At 43.9% G+C, this 21,034-nt stretch overlaps 1 protein-coding gene across 1 annotated transcript in view; it reads right to left on the bottom strand.

Annotated features, from left to right (window-relative positions):
* The window catches only part of LOC124606343 (calmodulin-binding transcription activator 1), a 943,657-nt gene that overhangs the window by 374,092 nt on the left and 548,531 nt on the right, over positions 1-21,034 (bottom strand). Inside the window, exon 5 of the mRNA XM_047138326.1 lies at positions 3,617-3,752. Coding sequence (XP_046994282.1) covers positions 3,617-3,752 — 136 coding nt within the window. The remainder of the gene's footprint in view (positions 1-3,616; positions 3,753-21,034) is intronic.

Raw genomic sequence — 21,034 nt, 5'->3', positions numbered from 1 at the left:
ATGGAGGAATTTTATAAGGGGGGCTATGCTCCAGACTGAACGCTGAAAGGCATAATCACTCGCTAAATATTGTACTATGTTCTCATGGACGTATTTAAACCTTAATGCAGTAAACATTCCCGGTTTGGCTTCAAGTAACGGGTGACTTCCAAAAATTCCTTTCAATAATAAAGTCCGATGTATTTTCAAATAAATTCAAATTACATTTCTTTCAAAATGTGAAATGTTTCATTGCCGAAACGCTAAATGCACCGAAGCGATGTCCTAAACAAATAAATATACTATGTGATACAAAGTATCCGGACAACCCCGAAAACATACGTTTTCCATATTAAGTGCTTTCTTCTGCCACCTACTCCCACGTACTCCATCAGCGACCTCAGTAGTCATTAGATATCGTAAGAGTGCAGAATGGGGCGCTCCGCGGAACTTAACGGACTTCGAACGTGGTCAGGTGACTTGGTGTCACTTGGGTCATACGTCTGTACGCGACATTTCCACACTCCTAAACATCCCTAGCCCCCCCGTTTCCGATGTGACAGTGAAGTGGAAACGTGATGGGACACGTACAACACAAAAGCGTACAGGCCGACCTCGTCTGTTGACTGATAGTGACCTCCGACAGTTGAAGAGGGTCGCAAAGTGTAATAGGCAGACAATTACCCAGAACAACACACAGGAATTCCAAACTGCATCAGGATCCACTGCAAGTATTATGACAGTTAGGCGGAAGGTGAGAAAACTTGGATTTCAAAGTCGAGCGGCTGCTCATAAGCCACACGTCACGCCGGTAAATGCCAAACGACGCCTCGCTTGGTGTAAGGAGAGTAAACATTGGACGATTGAACAGTGGAAAAACGTTGTGTGGAGTGACGAATCACGGTACGCAATGTGGCGACACGATGGCAGGGTGTGGGTATGGCGAATGCCCGGTGAGCATCATCTGCCAGCGTGTGTAGTGCCAACAGTAAAATTCGGAGGCGGTGGTGTTACGGTGTGGTCGTGCTTTTCATCGAGGGGTCTTGTACCCCTTCTTGTTTTGCGTGGCACTATTACAGCACACGCCCACATTGATTTTTAAGCACCTTCTTGCTTTCGACTGTTGAAGAGCAATTCGGGGATGGCGATTGCATATTTCAACACGGTCGAGCACCTGTTTATAATGCACGGCCTGTGCCGGAGTGGCTACATGACAATAGCATCCCTGTAATGGACTGGCCTGCACAGTGTCCTGACCTGAATACTATAGAACACCTTTGGGATGTTTTGAAACGCCGACTTCGTGCCAGGCCTCAGCGATCGACATCGATACCTGTCCTCAGTGCAGCATTCCGTACAGAATGGGCTGCCATTCCGCAAGAAACCTTCAAGCACCTGATTGAACGTATGCCTGCGAGAGTGAAAGCTGCCGTCAAGGCTAAGGGTGGGCCAACACCATATTCAATTCCCGCATTACCAATGGAGGGCACCACGAACTTGTAAGTCATTTTCAGCTAGGTGTCCGGATACTTTTGATTACATAGCGTAACACCACTGAAAACAGCACAGAAATTACTGAAATATGTTTGGGTAAAACGAAATTAATCACACGGTGTCAGCATAAGGCGGAATTTTTCCCCAGTTGTCCTTAGCAAGGAAGAAAAATAAGAAGAGTTACATTATTCGAAATACAATAATTCCACATAGATAAGAGTAAGCACGAAAGCTTGACTAGCGTGAATACTACTTAAGTTCCCAAATATGAAGCTGTAACAAGGTTCTGCAAACAATGTAACGTTATAAACTGAATTCGGGACTTTTTCCGGTATCCCGCTGAAAAATTAAAATCAAAGGCAGCAATTAAAGTGTACTGTATACTAAATAACTAAAACAATGAACCACTATTCCAGGACAATTCGCAATATAAATCTTTACTGTGATGCCGTACCGCTGTGGTTCACCCTCGTTACGTCTATAGAGAATGAGAACGGAAGTAAAGTCTAGATGTACACTACTGACCATTAAAATTGCTACACCAAGAAGAAATGCAGATGAAAACGGGTATTCATTGGACAAATATATTATACTAGCACTGACATGTGATTACATTTTCACGCAATTTGAGTGGATAGATCCTGAGAAATCAGTACCCAGAACAACCACCTCTGGCCGTAATAACGGCCTTGATACGCCTGGGCATTGAATCAAACAGAGCTTGGATGGCGTGTACATGTACAGCTGCCCATGCAGCTTCAACACCATACCACAGTTCATCCAGAGTAGTGACTGGCGTATTGTGACGAGCCAGTTGCTGGCCACCATTGACCAGACGTTTTCAATTGGTGAGAGATCTGGAGAATGCGCTGGCCAGGGCAACAGTCGAACATTTTCTGTATCCAGAAAGGCCCGTACAAGACCTGCAACGTGCTGAAATGTAGGGTTACGCACGGATCGAATGAAGGGTAGAGCCACGGGTCGTAACACATCTGAAATGTAACGTCGACTGTTCAAAGTGCCGTCAATGCGAACAAGAGGTGACCGAGACGTGTAACCAGAGGCACCCGATACTATCACGCCGGGTGATACGGCAGTATGGCGATGACGAATAAACGCTTCCAATGTGCGTTCACCAAGATGTCACCAAACACGGATGCGACCATCATGATGCTGTAAACAGAACGTGGATTCATCCGAAAAAATGACGTTTTGCCATTCGTGCACCCAGGTTCGTCGTCGAGTACACCATTACAGGCGCTCCTGTCTGTGATGCAGCGTCAAGGGTAACCGCAGCTATGGTCTCAGAGCTGATAGTCCAAGCTGCTGCAAACGTCGTCGAACTGTTTGTGCAGATGGTTGTTGTCTTGCAAACGTCCCCATCTGTTGACTCAGGGATCGAGACGTGGCTGCACGATCCGTTACAGCCATGCTGATAAGATGCCAGTCATCTCGAATGCTAGTGATACGAGGCCGTTGGGATCGAGCACGGCGTTCCGTATTACCGTTCTGAACCCACCGATTCCATATTCTGCTAACAGTCATTGGATCTCGACCAACGCGAGCATCAATGTCGCCATACGATAAACCGCAATCGCGATAGGCTACAATCCGACCTTTATCAATGGTACGCATTTCTCCTCCTTACACGAGGCATCACAACAACGTTTCACCAGGCAAAGCCGGTCAACTGCTGTTTGCGTATGAGAAATCGGTTGGCAACTTTCCTCATGACAGCACGTTGTACGTGTCGCCACCGGCGACAACCTTGTGTGAATGCTCTGAAAAGCTAATCATTTGCATATCACAGCATCTTCTTCCTGTCGGTTAAATTTCGCGGCTGTAGCACGTCATCTTCGTGGTGTAGCAATTTTAATGGCCAGTAGTGTAGGTGGTGAATAGGGCACTGAAAACCCGTTCCTCGAGGACCCGAGTAGAGGATTTCTTAAATGAAAAATATTTTACACTTGAAGAAGACACTAAAGCTGTACACGAATCTGCCAACAAAACTTATCTGGATTCTTGTTACTCTTAATAATAATAATAATAATAAGTTGCGCAGGCAAAGTACAAATACATAATCGAAAACACAATTACTATATAAATGCGTGGCGTGTGAACCGCGCACGGGTCGAGTACGTACCTCGGTGCCCTGCACCTTGAGCTTCATGTGATCTTCGCGCGTTGTCTTGCCGTCCTTGCGCTTCTTCCAGCAGTAGCCGTCCCGCCGGTAGCGCACCTTCTTGCGCGAGTACAGCAGCATCGAGCCGCTCTTCGGTCTGCAACAAAACACAGTACGACACGTCAGGGCGCACGGTCAGTCCAGGGTAGCGGGGCACGAGAAGCCACACGATAAACACTTCCTACATCACAGACCAAGTCAGCACTGTAATCGCATGTACATGGCTCGAGAGGGCCTAAAACAAGGAAAAAAGTACAGCATCAACAAAGATGCATACGCCAGTGTAGATTTTCTATCGGCAGCGCATTTCTATCCTTGCACATTAAAACTACCTGCCGTATCGGCACTCGAACCTTTACCTTCCGCGTCCAAATGCCCCATCTGCTGAGCATGCAGGCCCGACTCATGACCCCGCTGTCAAAGCTGAAGGGGGCGTTGTTTACGTGCCTCGATATCCGGAATGTTCGTATTTCGGGGTCAAATGCTCTACCTGTGGTACGTCCAGCTACAGCTCACCGTCTCCTTCTCAAAGCTGTGAGAGCGGGTCGTGAGCTGTGCCTGGAGCATTTGCCAGGGAATGGTTCATTTTTTGAGTCTCAGTTGGGCACAAAGTTTCAATCTGCCTGGAAGTTTCAAGATACATGTAACTTAAATGAACTTCATAACACAGATTGGGTTAACGGCAATACAAAATCAGTGGAATTATGGAACTAGTGTACCATATAAACTTGAAGTCTGCACCTCACGAGGCCACCACATACTGTAGAACTGCTTACCGCCAAGGCGTGGAATCGGAGAAGTGCAGCTGATATTCTGAGGCATCCTCCTTCAAGTGACTTACATACGAGTCTACAAAGTATCGACAATGGCTGCTGAGGCAACGTCAAGAACGAGTCGTTAACAACTACATCGTGTTTATGTTCAGTGGGAAAAATGTCTATTGAACGTAAAAGTCTGGAAACTACTGTTTATCCATTATTCGTCGAAAACGAGTTGCACATTCCTCACCACACGTGGTCAAACATCGTCGTGCTTACTTATATAAGCTAATGGCTGACAAACCCGGCTTTGCCCGGGTATTCATTTTGGCAATTTTCTGTTAAAAACGAAAACAAAACAATGTACTGTGTTTGTAGTGTGATGTCGAAAAATTTTATTTTCATGTATTCGTGAAAACACCTTTGAAATTGTGTCTACAAAGCAATTTTGTAAACGTCTCTCTCTGCCGCGCGGGATTAGCCGAGCAGTCTTGGGCGCTGCATTCATGGTCTGTGCAGCTGATCCCGGAGGAGGTTCGAGTCCTCCCTCGGGCATGGGTGTGTGTGTTTGTCCTTAGGATAATTTAGGCTAGGTAGTGTGTAAGCTTAGGGACTGATGACCTTAGCAGTTAAGTCCCATAAGATTCCACACACTTTTGAACATTTTGTACACGTCTCTAGAGCAACGTCTCTTCATAGCTCCTTAGACGACTACTGTTTTCGCCTATAGCCGTTTGTACTTCGCATTTGAAAGCTGTTAACAGCGCTGCCAAGCGTCAGGAATTTTAATTAAGTTGAATCGGCTGACTAGTGTTGTTAGTAGTAAAGAATAAATATATTAAAATTTTATGTATGACGCGGCACTTTTTCACGCATCTCAATGTTTATGACGTCATATCTCTTGAATTACGTGTCGTACGACAATATCATTATTTGTGTTAAGTATATTCGGCAGTAAATGCGGATACGGTCAGCAAACTATGTTGCGAACAGTTTTAGTAGCAAAAAAATAACATCATGCACAACGCGGCAGTTTTCACGCATCTCAGCGTTTGCGACATGATATCTCCTGAGCTATGTGTGGTACCACGACTTATAATTTTATAGGTGCACTTAGCGGCATATGTGGATACTGTCTGCGAAATTTACTGCGAATATCGTTAGCAGCACAGAAGTAAAAGAATTTAAACGTCACTCATGAGGCAGTAGTCTTCTTGCATCTCACTGTTTACGACGTCTTATCTCGTGAACTATGACAGGTAGGTGGTTCTCAACCTCACAATGATTGTTGCCTCACAGTAAGGGTTGCGGGGTTGTGTGCAACAATTTTGGTTGAAACTGATCCAGTCTTTTACGAGAGGATGTGGAACACACAAACATGCATTTATATATTATTCGTATCTGATTGATTATTTAACGTTGGTGACTGTGAGGATTGAAAGTGGAGAGTATTAGTCGATCACGATATTATTGTACCTGGAAGTGAGGGCGTTTCGTCCGGCTTATCGTGAGTTATTATCGTGAAATTTCAAAGGACATGCTGAACCACCTGACAGTATATATACAACTGTTTGAAATCATTCACAATGCGATGCGCTTTTCTTAGTCAGCAATGTACTAGTTTAATGTAAAGTCACCGCGTGTTTCCGGTAACGACCACGGGAGGCCAAGTGTAATAATACTGTGGTCGGGTAGTAATGTCTTATTTGCATGTTGTTGTGTTGTTGTTCCTGTTGGTGGTGGTGGTGATGGTAAGAGCAGAGGCAGAAACTGAAATACGTCATGAGCAGCGGAAGTGTTTCCGGCCCTGATACCCTCTCTGACGTCTCTGTTGCTGTTCCGTTCAGACTGCCCTTATAAGTCGGCATCACCTGGCATGCCAGCGACGGCGTACATGTGTCTAGTACAGCTTGCTGCGTTTGTGGTTTCTGGACTTTGGAAGCTAAGAAAATGGCACAGCAGGCAGACTAGACAAAAAATTAGTCCCCCTCAGCACAGATCATGCTAATGGCTCTAACCCTGAATTTAGTCACATTTCGGTGAGGAAGAGTGTCCACAAGTGTCTTCAGGTGTGCAATATGCAACTGAAGCCACTCGTTGACCATTAGATTGGTTCGGTGAGCGAGCGAGCGAGAGAGAGAGAGAGAGAGAGAGAGAGAGTGAGTGAGAGAGAGGGGGGGGGGGGGGGGACAGAGAGAGGGATTTCGAGTTCTACGTTTCACCCGCTGTTCCAAATAGTTCCAGACATTTTCTATGGGATTCAGACGGAGTGATTTAGCGGTAAAGTCGATATGCGAAAAGGTGCCTGAGAATTCGTCAAAGCACGAACGTACTCATACAACCCTGAGAAACGGTTTTTATCTTTGAAGGGTGTGTCCACAGCGTTCTCATCATGGAGATATCGAAGACGGAGCAACACTTGGTCACCAGGTTGTTGGAAAACGTCCTTGGTTGTGTTCGCAGTAACCTGAAAAAGTGGGCCCAAGTCACGGTACGAGAAACTCCGCTAAAACATCAGAGAGCCACCTCAAGCCTGGACTGCACCCTCTGCCGCCTGTAGGTGGAAGGCGTCACTGGGCTGCCGGTTCACTGCATCTTTAGATAAAAGGTGAAACCGTGACACATCGGAGCGCATTACACGCCTCTGGTCGGCTGCCGTCCAGCTTCCGTGTTGTTTGGTCCACTGCAGAAGTGCAGCTTTATGTGTTGCTGCCCCTTTTGCAAGGCAGCCGACTCCGAAAGGCCATTTCATGTGGTTCCCTTCGTGATGTTAACAAAAAAATGGGTTGATATAAGCGTGTCTTTACTGACAGCAACAAATGCTATCGGGTCTGAGACCGATTTTCATTGACTAGGCGTGACAATCATTTCGGTCTCCATCGGTTACGACCACTGTTCTTACAACATATTACATGGCGGCGAGTGGTACACCTTTCAGTCATGACCACGACCAAAAATGTTTGCCCCTTCCTACCACTCGCCACATCTCTCCAACGTGGATCTATCTTACTACGCTGGTTTCATACATTAGAATGGCACAAATACCGCGCTTCACTGTCATGTCTTATGTCAGCGCCAGCGGTGTTGCCATGTTGAACACACCAGTTCTCGTCAGATCATGGAAGTTGAGCAATGTTGGGAATGGCTGGTACTTCGATGGGTAACCACGTGCTGTTGGCAGCTTTCCCTTTGCCTTACGCAAAGCAGAGGAGGGGCGGCGGCGTAATGCTCCAGATCACCAAACTTTGCGCCTGATGGTGATCCATCTGTATTATGGGGACGTTACGCTCGGAGGCACCTTTGATGCTATTCGACAGGGCTAAGCTGTATACCGGCACCGTGTTTCACTGTGTCTTTCTGTCATCATCACCATCACCCTCGTCCAACACAAACATGATTCCACGCTACACGCATCCATTAAAGTCACCTACACTTATCAGATGCAGTTAAACACACAACTCTCTCATTTCGCTAAGGAAATGTGCCATTGTCTGCGAAGGATAGAAAATTTTTCCAACTAGCGTCCGAGACAGCCCTTTGGAGTCTCCCAGCCAACTACACGGCACATATGACTTAATTTTACTCATATAGGTCACATACTCGCCTGGTAGCAGTATCACCCTTATCCAAAGCGCTTCATATTGACTAAGTTGCAAATGGTCATTTTTTGTAAGGACGTTGACTACACCACTTGCAGTTTTATTTGAAATATGAGACTACTACATTTTAAGTAGAATCGTAAGAACCTTTCTCAAGGACGCTATCAGACGTTGCTTTATCCAAATAGATGTGTGGAATATGATATGTTACATGATTACAGTCGTTAACTGTGACATAAGTAAAAGAGGTAGCTTGAAAATGCACAACGGGACGAAATTAGCTAATAGGTAAAGCCTGCAATAAAGAATTATACAAGAAGAGGCCTGCGCAGGTGAGCGACTGCTTCACGATGCTCGACTGTCATAGAGAACATAAACACACTTACACTTTTGAAACGTTATGAACTACGCTGCGAAGGACTTTTGCTAATTAAGATTACAGCGTTGATTTGTTCATATGACTTCGATGCAAATTCTGGTAGATCATCTACAGTCTCCGATCAGAAATCTGACGAGTACCATCACTTCGATCCTCTTCAGAAGGATATAATCGGAACAAGCTTGAATTCGTATAAAGACGTAATTCGACAGATACCTGGTTGCGGCAGCCCCTACAAGAATTTGATATAGGTGATTTAGCTATTGTCGTTTAGATGGCAGACGATGGTACCAAAGTAAAAACTAATATAAAATAATAAACTCTTTCGAAGTTTGGATGACGATATTTTCAAAAGCTTCACTGTAGTGAAGAATATTGATTTGAGCACCGCGACATTTTACTGTATGTAACTATACGGTAAATAGAATATTGCAGTCTTCTGTGATTAGATTTGACTCGTTTTCCACGGTTAGGAGTAGATGGCACTCTTGGGAGTGACAACTGTCAATGGGCATTAAGTTTCCTGTCACTCGCATACTTGAAATTCTTTGTCGTGATGCAAATCACGTGCCTGTGGTGTACTACCATGATCCGAAATGTCCGTAAAACCTGAAATGCGTTCCGCTTGATTTATATGCAACCCATTTGACGTAACTGTGTTACATGTCCCGGAATCTCTTTTCAGAACAGTCATTTGACTATGCAAAATCGTTACTACAAGTAGCCACTATCAACCCCAATTTAAAACCACGATAGTAAAAAAAAAAAATAATCAGGAAAAATATGATAACAGTTTACACAGTCTTTTGACGCCGCCGAGTTCAAATTTATTACTATAAATGACATTTCATAAAGCAAGTTTCAAATTGAAATTATGTAACGAAGATTTTTGTACCGGATCAGAGCGCGACACTCCTATTCAGCGACTATGGTCCCTGTTAAATAACAATGAAAGATCTGAAATAGGGCTTCAGTCACGAGTAATAAAGCGTGTGAATGTTTATACTTGAAATGGTGTGACCAAAGTTCGTGTTGGACGAGGCTTCGAACCAAGTACCTAATCGGACTGCTAAATAAGAACATCCAATTTTTCACCAGAAGTGAGATTACAAACTGAAATGACGTAAAGTAAAAGAATGTCATAAACTGGGATGAACAAATAGTCACAAATCAGAGAAGCAAAGTGTACAACACAATCTTGCGCAATGACCAAAAACTAGGTCTCAAAAACCTGTGAACGAAATGAAACAATAGAATGAATGCAGAATAAGTTCAATTTCATCTTCTAATAACATAAACGGAGAAGCAATCGTGATCATAATGTGGAACAAGTAACACAAAATGCTCGTAGTAATGTCTCGAATATGTCATTAAATGGTTCAAATGGCTCTGAGCACTATGGGACTTAACATCTATGGTCATCAGTCCCCTAGAACTTAGGACTACTTAAACCTAACTAACCTAAGGACATCACACAACACCCAGTCATCACGAGGCAGAGAAAACCCCTGACCCCGCCGGGAATCGAATCCGGTAACCCGGGCGCGGGAAGCGAGAACGCTACCGCACGACCACGAGCTGCGGACAATATGTCATCCTTATTCAGTCTATGAAAACGAAAGGGATAAAAAAGTAGCGTCTACTCGTAACGATTACAGTGTAACTCCTGGTGAGGCTTTGTCAGTAAAAACGAAAAGCGCTTGATGAACGAGCTTTTCGATTTTCAGATAGCTTAACACAGAGAGAAACCAATGTAACGGAGAGTTTTCTCTAGGTGAGCATGAGAAGGAATTTCTATGCAGCTCCTGACAGTTCGTGTGTTCAGCTCACAGTTTATTTCTTTCTTTCATACTAACAAAATCTTTAGGCTATTAGGATGTTCATAGAAGAATTATCTAAGTGTAACTGTTAGAACAGACTGCCACGTTAAATGCTTCAGTACGTGCGGCCGAATCTAATTAAGTGGACAACTCTAATAATCGTATTTTCATATCATCTGATACGCATCCTTAACAAAGGTCTTACGATCTTGGTAGTTATTAGCCAAGTGTCTGAGACGTGAATTCCGTACGGCAAAAGAGAAAGTGCGACCCTTACGGGGGTTTCGTCACTGTGCCAGCGTTCAGAACACTAAATACAGAAGTCTCATATTCAAATAAAACTGCAACCGAAAGTCGTTTAATGTATTAAGGCAAATGCTGGGATTTTTCCTTTCCTCTGAAAGGGCAGTCTCTTTCCTTCCCCATCCTTCCCAAACCTAGCTTCTCCTTCACCTCCAAGGATCTCGTCGTCGATGCGGTGTTTAATGCTAACGTTCCTTTTTTTTTTTTTCCTTTTTCCCCACTGAATGTAATGGTCATTGTTCATCACATGTTCCAATAATCGGGTGAACCGTAGAGGCAAAACTCAAAATGTCATTCATCAAAGCCTGTTGGCCTTCTTTAATGAGGCGAATAATTCATGTCGAACGGATCTTCCTTGAAAAGATAAAACCATTTTCTGTCGCGAATTCTTGTATGGACCTATTCCATACAATGCACGAATGTCTCCGTGTCCCTTCGCTGCCTGAAACCCTCGATCAAATCCAAAATGTCATAAATTTTAGACTTTTCCGTTTCATGCTCTGTTTTCTAACGCTTAAACAACGATCCCACAACCTTCAATTGTACAACATTCAACAAGTCACGCCATGAATAATTAAAGAACCTCAAATAAAAAATGACGTTTGATAAATATACTTATAGCAACCAGCGTGACAACACACCAAACATAAAATGTTCATAAACTTACACACCAACCTAATTTTCTCAAGTAAATTTTTCCCTGGTACATTCCGAGTATATACTTCAATATTCTTCACATCATATGCTGCATGAGAAAATGTCACAACGATCTTGCTTCTGTAATTATATGTGACGAAATGCGATTTAAAAAAATGAAAAGTAGGGTGTGCTTAATATCACTCATTTATAACCGTTATGTGACTGTATTTCAATGAGTACAAAATAAAATTTAAACTATTCACTGAGTAGCTGAGGCAGGTGGTGAATATCGATGCGGACGAACACGGACATGAATGTTTCGAACAGGCTGTAATTCACCTCTAGAGTCAGAACTCTCATCCAGTGCACCCTTCATTACACAAAATCATAAGCTAGTTACATGAGTGGTTCAGTGAACTGTTGGAATGATTCTAGTTTCGTATGCTTAAGGTCTGGGTTCGATCACACTTCTGGTAATAATTTTTAGCAAGTACGAAAAGATCGCTTTACATTAAACACGAGCTCACTTCGCTACCGATTGGAGGAGAATCGGTGTAAGTTGGGCCATGACAAAGGCGGAAGTAATAGCAAATAGAAACTCTGACCCATCAACCTGTCTTAACCATAAATTTTATTATATTAATGAATTAGTCCCCCTGTAACGGCACAGGGCACTTATTTCTTATTATATTTGAACTTCAGATGTTGAAAATATTGATACTGGACTGGGATTCGAACTCATATCTTCACTTTTGTGGGATTTGAACCCTTCGGGGCAATACATTTTCTTAGTTCCGTTGTCCATAACTCCTCAAAGTCTCGAAGAAAGGTGCGTGTTTGGGTTCGAACACTGGTCCGGCACAAAAATTTTATCACGTCATTTCAAGCTGTGCAAGCCCACATTAAACTAAAGATGAAAAATAATTAAAATTTTAGCGCCTCTCCACGCGTTGTCAAAAATAACAACTGGTGCTGCTTCCAACTCCCAGTGAGACACACAATTTTTCGTTATAACGTTTCAGGTTCAGTCAAGTCACTCCTCGTATTGTTTCTTTGCGGGTAGTCAACAATGATGACAACGGGCGGGTTCAACTCCCAGTCAGCACTGAACTTTCGTCACGTTGTTTCCAGTTCAAAGATAAGCACATCTCACTGCTAATGATATAAACCGATATTTAACGTCTATTCGTGGCTAGAAAACAACGGCAATAGGTGCCGGTTTCGAATCCCGATAAGGCAAAACTTTTCTCCTCGCCAATTCAAATTCGATCATCATGGCACGATTCATCTTGACATATTTTGTAAAACCGTCAGGCACCATGATGTAACTATTAGACACCACCACCTCTCTAACGCGTACCACAAGTACACACAGGTGTACTTCCCTAGTCACTTTGTAGTAGAGTATTAGTATTATTATAAAATTATCGTTCGTAGAAACTGATGGTACGGTATGAGCGAATCAAAATACTCATGGTGCAATAGATCCCTGTTGTAAGCAAAGGTAGGTTCTGGATTCCTCGCATGGTCACAAGGAGATCCGTCGTAAATCTCGCATCTTTCTTCAAAGTGGAACGATACGGCGGTCTGCTGCCGCAGATTAATTGCACTCTCTTAGCCGCGCTGGTTTAGCCGAGCGGTCTCAGACGCTGCAGTCATGGACTGTGCGGCTGGTCCCGGCGGAGGTTCGAGTCCTGCCTCGGGCATGGGTGTGTGTGTTTGTCCTTAGGATAATTTAGGTTAAGTAGTGTGTAAGCTTAGGGACTGATGACCTTAGCAGTTAAGTCCCATAAGATTTCACACACACATGTTTTGCGCTCTCTTATTCGTCTACACAAGCTTGCTACAAACTAATCCCCTCGGCATGATACTGTGAGACGATGACAATCTACTAAGCTCATTTGTTTAAATTTCATTTATTTTCAGTCCTTCGCTCACACAACGGATTTCACACAATTACCTGAAAATAATCGTCTGCAGGGAATCGTCGCCGCCAAGCAAAACACCAAACAGGAAATGTACGAGCATTTTATCCTCAAAGTATCGTTTGTTTGAATTACATTTCTCAGTTAAACGGAAAAGGCCTTTAGCTTAGGAAAACCTCTTATTTCCTAAGAAGCTATTTAGTGGCTTTTTGAAAGTATATTGTAGAAGACTTATTAAATAAAGACTAATAATGATGTACCAGAACACGGATGAAGGTTCCGAATAAGAAAGACGCACCAGTAATGTTCGCAAAACATTGGACTTTGCCTATGCCTACCGCCTCGTGTGGAATTTTCAAGCATCCCCCCCCCCCCAACACTCCGGCCAGGCCTGTCCCATCCTTCTATTTTCAGACACTGTCAACCTTATGACGTGTTATTTTCACATACCACACATCCTCATGCCGCTTTTTGACATGAATACGTCTTTAAGAACAGAGCCAGGTATGGGGCACCCGTTAATGAAACAGAAGTGAAAGCTTTACAGTGTAATACATTATAACTCCAAAATTAATTATGCAACCAAAATTAAATTACGTCGCTTGCAGAGTATCCATCTAAAATCTGCTCACTTTTCCTCATTTCCTGAGCAGACGAGGCAGTGCGAGAGCTGTAGCAACCAGCATTGCTGAATATTGCACTGTCGAAGGTATCGTCGTCTCTTCTGCTGTGCAAAGTGGAAGGTCACAAGACAGCGAGCGACTTACATATAAATGATTTATTAGTTGAAAACAAAGAGTATAAATCGCCAGTGCATATTTAGTGTGTCCGTAGGAAAATCGGAAACATCAAGAAGGAGTGCTTTCCGACGTGCCATGACCATGACTTAAGGCGCAAAAAGGTAGTTTTGAAAGCACTACCATTTATTTTTACGAAAAGTAACAGTTACTTGCCAAATAAAGCTGTTAGAATGCAGACAGTTGCTTGAAACACAAACAGTGTGAAACACGACTAAACTGGGCAAAAAGTTCTTTAGTTTTAGTTGCTTCATCTCCAATGGCTCTGAGCACTATGGGACTTAACTGCTGTGGTCATCAGTCCCCTAGAACATAGAACTATTTAAACCTAACTAACCTAAGGACATCACACACACCCATGCCCGAGGTAGGATTCGAACCTGCGACCGTAGCGGTCACGCGGTTCCAAACTGTAGCGCCTAGAACCGCACGGCCATTCCGGCCGGCGCTTCATCTCCAAAATAAGGTTTGACAGGTTTTTTCCTGTATTATCTCAAACATTAATATCTATTGATTATGGCTTTCACGCCGAGAGAAAATGGAATGGCCGGCCGCGTGGCCGTGCGGTTCTAGGCGCTTCAGTCCGGAACCGCGGGACTGCTACGGTCGCAGGTTCTAATCCTGCCTCGGGCATGGATGTGTGTGATGTCCTTAGGTTAGTTAGGTTTAAGTAGTTCTAATTTCTAGGGGATTGATGACCTCAGATGTTAAGTCCCATAGTACTCAGAGCCATTTGAACCATTTTTTTGAAAAGGGAATGAGGGAAATTTTAAGAGAAGTTACAGACAAAGGAAAAAAAATTATTTAGAGGAGTGTGGTAAGAAGAGCAATGTACGTGGCATTAATGGTATTTCCAAAAAAAAGGGAGTGGTTGTGGGATAATGCCATACACCTTTCCACGTGTAAATGCCCCTTAATCACAACGTTTGGATTCAAAAAACTATATGGCACGTGCGGGCAGTGCATAGTTTACTTATTTTTTCTCTATATATTAAACAGTGTTTTTCTCAGCGATTCCCCTAGGGGCATACAAGGAATTTGTTAGGCCATCATATGCTGACATTTATCTTTGTTATGAAGTTTTTCACTTCTGTAGGGGCCTTCATGCTGACGCAGGTACATTTCAAGTGTCATGTAGACGCATAGTAGAAATAGAGTTTCCCTTACTATTTTGCCTTTTGCTATTTTGAGAAACGTAACAAAGTTGACCAACTCCACAGCTTCCTTTGTCATCAGTTTCACAATAACATGGACGATTTCCAGTACAACATTGTATTTCATGAATGATTTGTATTTACAATTTATTCTCACACCTCTTCATTTACACAAATCTTTCATTCTCTTGTTTAATTCGTCCTTTGGGAATCATATTGAAATTTAAGATTTTGCCACCCCCAGAAACCTACTGCCATGGCGGTGCGCGGTTCGCTCCTCCCCTCCCCCTAACCGGCCCAGGCATACCGTATGTGAAACCATATCGGAGAGCTGCATGTGTAGAGGCCAGGTTAATATAGGGTTGCTGGAGAAGGTGCAACCTTTTCAGTTGTTGCCGGGGCAACGATTGGATGCCTGACTATTCTCACCTCGTAACATCAGCCAACTTGGTCCTGCTACCCTGGTCCAGCGGCAAGGCTGAAACGATGGGAAACTACAATCGCATGGTATGATGATGATGATGTTGATGATAATGATATTATCTTGGATGAAATATTCCGGGAGTAAAATAGTCCCCCGTTCGGATCTACGGCCGGGAACTACTCAGGTTTATGTTATCAGAAGGAAAAAAAAACGTCTAACAAGAAAACTATATACGCACAATTTTAGTTTTTAGAGGACGTAAAAAGAAACACTATTTTACTGACAAAAATGTCACATGTGCACCGTTTCTCCGTTAGAGGTCCATCAACAGTTGGACACTAGTGATGTCCAGGGACGGTGTTCAAACTGCCGTGTAATGAATATTTTTTTAGCTATGTTGCTGTACTTTTTATTTTTATTTTTTTTGGGGGGGGGGGGAGACGAAGCTTTTAGTGCACGAGACACTGATAGACACTTCAGAAGAGGTGGTCTTCCTTTTGGTTGAAGCTTCAGCCATTATTTGTGAAACAACCGATGATTCTGAACGTGCAAGACAGTCATCACGCTCCAGCTGCCGCCTGTGACACATCTGCAGGGCAGCAAGTTAAGTAATTAGTTTTTCCTGTGTTTTCTTAGTAATATACATCGCTTACATTTCGTGCGGGCTTCTTGTTTTTAAGAGGTTTAATCCAGCGTTTTGAAAGTGTAAATTCACGCACTCTGTAATTCAGCTGTCATTTCTTCTGAAAAGCCAGCTAGACAGTTCATTTAAGTTACAACGCCCATTAGTGATAGGTCACGAGGGTAACATGTTGCTTATCTCGGTATCTGTCAACTTTGACAGTTTACTTCTTCAGTAAGTCTTGCTAGGATAGAAAGGATGTGCGGGTGGCGGGTGCGGACGCAGGAAGAGCTGGCCGCAGTTCGTGAACAGCTGATGTAGCTTCTGCCTCGGGGTGTAGCGGTGGCGAAGAACTTGGCGCGTTGCATGGGACGCGATAAGAAAAGTATCGAAGCGGAGACGAATGGGGACTGATTCTAGCCGCAATACGGGCTGACATAAGCGACTTTTGACAGAGGGCTGGTTGCTACGGACCAGCGTGTGGGAACAAGTGCACTGTAAACGCCGAAGATGCTGGGCATCTCCTGCATAGAAACTGGTTGAAGGACGATGAAACCACGAGTAGGCGGCGAAGTGCCGGCCTTCCTAGCCGCACCACAGAACGTGGATGTGGGTGGCTTGCCCGCTTTGGAAATCAGGATGGCAGCATTCTGTGGCAACTCTATCGACACAACACAGTGCTGCTGCAGGCACGAGTGTTTCGGAGCACATTGACAAACATGGGGCTCCCCAGCAGACGTGGCCTACGGTTTCCATGCTGACCCAACGACGTCGTCAGTTAGGATTGCAGTAAGTGTGGGATCATCGACATTTAACTGTGGATCGAGGGAAACGCGTCCCCTTGTGGGAAGAATCATGTTTCTTTCTACACCAAGTCTGTGCTCGTGTCCGGATACTCCGTCAGCAAAGAGAACGCCTGTTTGAAACACAAATCGCAACACGGACGCAGACCGGTGGAGGCAATATGATGCTACGGCGGATATTGACGTGGGCTTCGCCGGGATCTGAGTTAGTAAGCAAAGGCACCATGACGGCTGTGGACTGGGTTACCCGACGACGGCAGCATTTTCCATCCCGATAACTGTCCGTGTCATGAGGCTAGAATCGTGCAAAAAAAGGTTTGAGGAGCAGGATAGTGCATTCACGTTTATATCTTAGCTACCATAATTACCTGATCTGAACTCGATGCAGCAGATCTGAAACGCTTTCTGGCGCTAGTTCCTGGCCCACAAACCACCGGCCCGCAATGACACGAACTGCGTGACCTGTGCGTAGACATATGATGCCACTGACCTCAGAAAACCTACCAAAGACTTGTCGAGTGCCTGCCGCGCAGAACCGCTGCTGTATTGCGTTGCAAAGGCGGACCAATCCACTAAGTGTTCATAGTATTTCGGCTCATTAGTGTATATTCCGAAATTTGTCTTGGTTTAAGAAAGCAGTAAGCCAAGTATATGCTGCAAATAATATGGAATGATACGTTTATTTTAGCTAGGCGCTGCTATCTCTCTCTCTCTCTCTCTCTCTCTCTCTCTCTCTCTCTCTCTCTCTCTCTCTCTCTCTCGGTCTATCATTCTCTTTATACACATGGTGCACGGTCACATGAATATCTCTCTCTGCCACATATTGCCTCACATTTCATCGTAAATTTCGATGTATATGAGAACTGTTCATCATTTCGGCACTGCAGATGAATGAGGCATTGTTCTCTAGTGCTGCTACATTTGAATCTGCATACACTGCGCGAAAGCCCCAAAAGTTACTTTATGCCACTGCTAATCATTCCCTCATGGGTCCCATTCGCAAATGGGACGAGGGAAAAATGTTTGAAAGCTAGTTTACGAGCCGTATTCTCATTTATTTTGTCCTATGCTCGTTACGAGAGATATCATTGGGGGCAGTAGAATAGTTCCGCACTTTTCCGCAAACTATGATTTTCAAAGTTACTCAATAGCATTTCGGGGAAAGACTGTCTTCTGCTCTCCGAGGACTTCTACAATATCTCCTAAAGTGCTTTTGTAGTGTTTCGAACTCTCTAGTAACTACTCTAGCAGCACGCCTCCGCATTTCTTCGGATTCTTTTATTAATCAGATTTTATGATGATTGCAAACAGCTGAGAGTTACTGTTGCGAATGAGGCGCTCATACGTCCCGATCACAAATTCCTTTGTACATTTTCCCAGAACCCTCCCAATAATCAGTTTCCGGTCATTCGCCTTCTTTACAACTGGCCTCATGTGCTCGATGCATTTCATGTCGTTCCACAGTGTAATGTCTAAATAAGCAGCATACCGTTCAATATTTTATTCGGACATTACAGATATATTTCTGCTACCTGGCATCACTAATTTATATTTCTCCTCATTTAAAGCAAGGTGATATTAATCGCATCAGACAGAAACTCTGAACAAGGATTAATTGCCTACAGCCACTCAAAGACGACACTTTGCCGTACACAACAGCGTCATCAACAAACTGTCTCACATTATTACACAGCCGATGTGATAGGTCGTTTGCGTATATGGAGAACAACAGCGGTCCTATCACATCCCCTTCTAAGCACTCCCGACGCTACTTTTGCTTCTAGTGATAGCCCGCCGTCCAGGGTAAATTACTGTAGTGATTTTTGTAACGCTATAGCGTACACAGGGTATGAGCTGTGGGGAGGATATGGAGGGCACTTCATGTTAGTGAATGAGGAAATACTTCTGAAATTTCGAGGCAGGTAGATAGTCCTGGGTACACCTGCAGCCGGTCAGTATTCGTCGCATATTCTTGTTTATCTGGTGGGGCAGGGTCACGAGCTCAGTCGGTGAAGATTTTTAAGGTGGATCCGAGGAGGAGGGAGCAGCGGTTCTTCCGGGTCCATCGCTAGGTACGCCTCTGCTGTCACCCGAATGTCTTCGAGATTTTTATATAGAGAGTGATTCAGGAGAAAAGTTACATGATTTGAGGGGAGATAGTATTGATTCTGAACAAAAAAACTTCAATTGACCATGTGCCCTTTCCTTGACCGTATCCGACATACGGCTGTTTGAATATCAGTGGCGTCAGTCGCATGTCGTCCTTCAACTGCACTCATTTGCGAATACAGCCAATGCGACATGAGACTACATACTCTTGTCTTTACTGCTAAGTTCGACGCGCACTTCACTTGCACGTGGTGGGGCGACGAGTCCAGCAAGTGTACACATTGTTTACCTCACGCCTCAGTACTACAGTGGTTGCTCCAGTGTACTACCGGGTTGTTAAATGTACAGTCAAAAGCGTACGGGTCAATGTAGTGAAAATGCCACAGATATTCACATATGCCGAGCATGATGACATGATCCATGTCTACGGGATTTGCAATTTGAATTCCAGAGCCGCTGTTCATGAATGAACGACGATTTCCTAATTGGAGAGTTCCGGGAAACAGGGTATTTAGCAGAATGTTTGAGAAACAGCGCACACGTTGTATCTAAAGTCTCGCCCGACAAGAGCTTAGTGAAGTTGAGAACATTCTTGAAATGATAAAAAGGAATTCTGTCAGTGGCTCATTGCAACGAACGCTGTATTCCACGTATTCGGTTCACGGATGAGTCAACATTTATCCGAAAAGGTGCCAATAACGCGCGCAACTTTCATGTGTGGGCAGATGAAGATCTGCACGTCATTGTGGACATAAATTCTCAACGACGTGTGCTGCGGTATTATTGGTGACCAACTCGTCGGTTCAGTTGTGTTAGATAAGCGTCTTAATAGAGTACGGTATCTTGAGTTCCTTCAAAATGAGTTACCAGAACACTTGGAAGATGTTCTTTTGGCAAACACGGCGTTACATGTACTTTCAGCACGATGGAACTCCTGCAAATTCAGTACGGCCAGTGACACAGTATCTCACTGAAACGTATCCTGGGTGTTCGATCGGTCGCCGTGGTGTCATTTCTTGGCCACCGAGGTCACCTGATCTCACTCCATTACATTACTATTTGTGTGCCTGGGTTAAGAGCGAAGTCCACAACAGCAGTGTAGGCAAAAATCAGGAACTTCTCGCAAGTATTCTACATGCGTGTCATCAAGTAAAGGACCACACGAATGAGATCTGATCAGCTTAACACCAGCTGTCTACAACAGCTGCATAATGCATTGCAGTTGACGGTGGACTTTTTGAACATTTTTTTTTTGTGAGGAAACGTACACAATCAAAAACATTAAATCACAGTTTTTTATTTACCATCAAATCCATTTGTATTAATTTCAATAGTTTCTTCGGGAATTGTTAAGAACAAGACATAAGTTCATATGATGTTTCTTATTCAGAATCACTATCACTTCTCAAAGCATCTATATCTACACGCCTACTCTGCGAATCACACCTAAACACCTGGCACAGAGTTCATCAAACAACATTCACAATAATTATCTGTTATTCCAATCTCAAAGAGCACGCGGAAATAACGAACATCTATATCTCTCCGTGCCAGCTCTTATTTTATTATGATGATCGTTTTTTCCTATGTAGGTCGACGTCAACAAAATATTTTCGCATTCGGAGGAGAAAGTTACTGATTCAAATTTCGTGAGACGATTCCGCCGCAACGAAAAACGCATTTATTTTAATACTGTCCACCCCAAATCCTGTATCGTATCCGTGATACTCTCTTCTCTATTTCACGATAACACAAAACGTGCAAGTCTTCTTTGAACATTCTCGATGTACTCCGTTAATCCTATCTAGTGTCCGCCTAGTTAGCTGAATTGTTACGTGCTTGCTTCCCATGCATCGGGCCCAGATTCGATTCCCGGCCGGGTTAGAGATTTTCTTCGCTCGTGGACTGAGTGTTGTGTTGTCCTCATCATCATTTCATCGTCATCACCAGCACGCAAGTCGCCCTATGTGGCGTCGACTGAAATAAGACTTGCACTCGGCGGCCGAACTTCCCCAGATGGGGCCTCCCAGCCAACAATGTCACACGC

Source organism: Schistocerca americana, chromosome 3 (assembly GCF_021461395.2).
Source record: "Schistocerca americana isolate TAMUIC-IGC-003095 chromosome 3, iqSchAmer2.1, whole genome shotgun sequence".
Taxonomy (NCBI): Eukaryota; Metazoa; Arthropoda; class Insecta; order Orthoptera; family Acrididae; genus Schistocerca; species Schistocerca americana.
The sequence above is the reverse complement of the archived record's forward strand: the minus strand, read 5'-3'. Positions and strand labels throughout refer to the sequence as shown.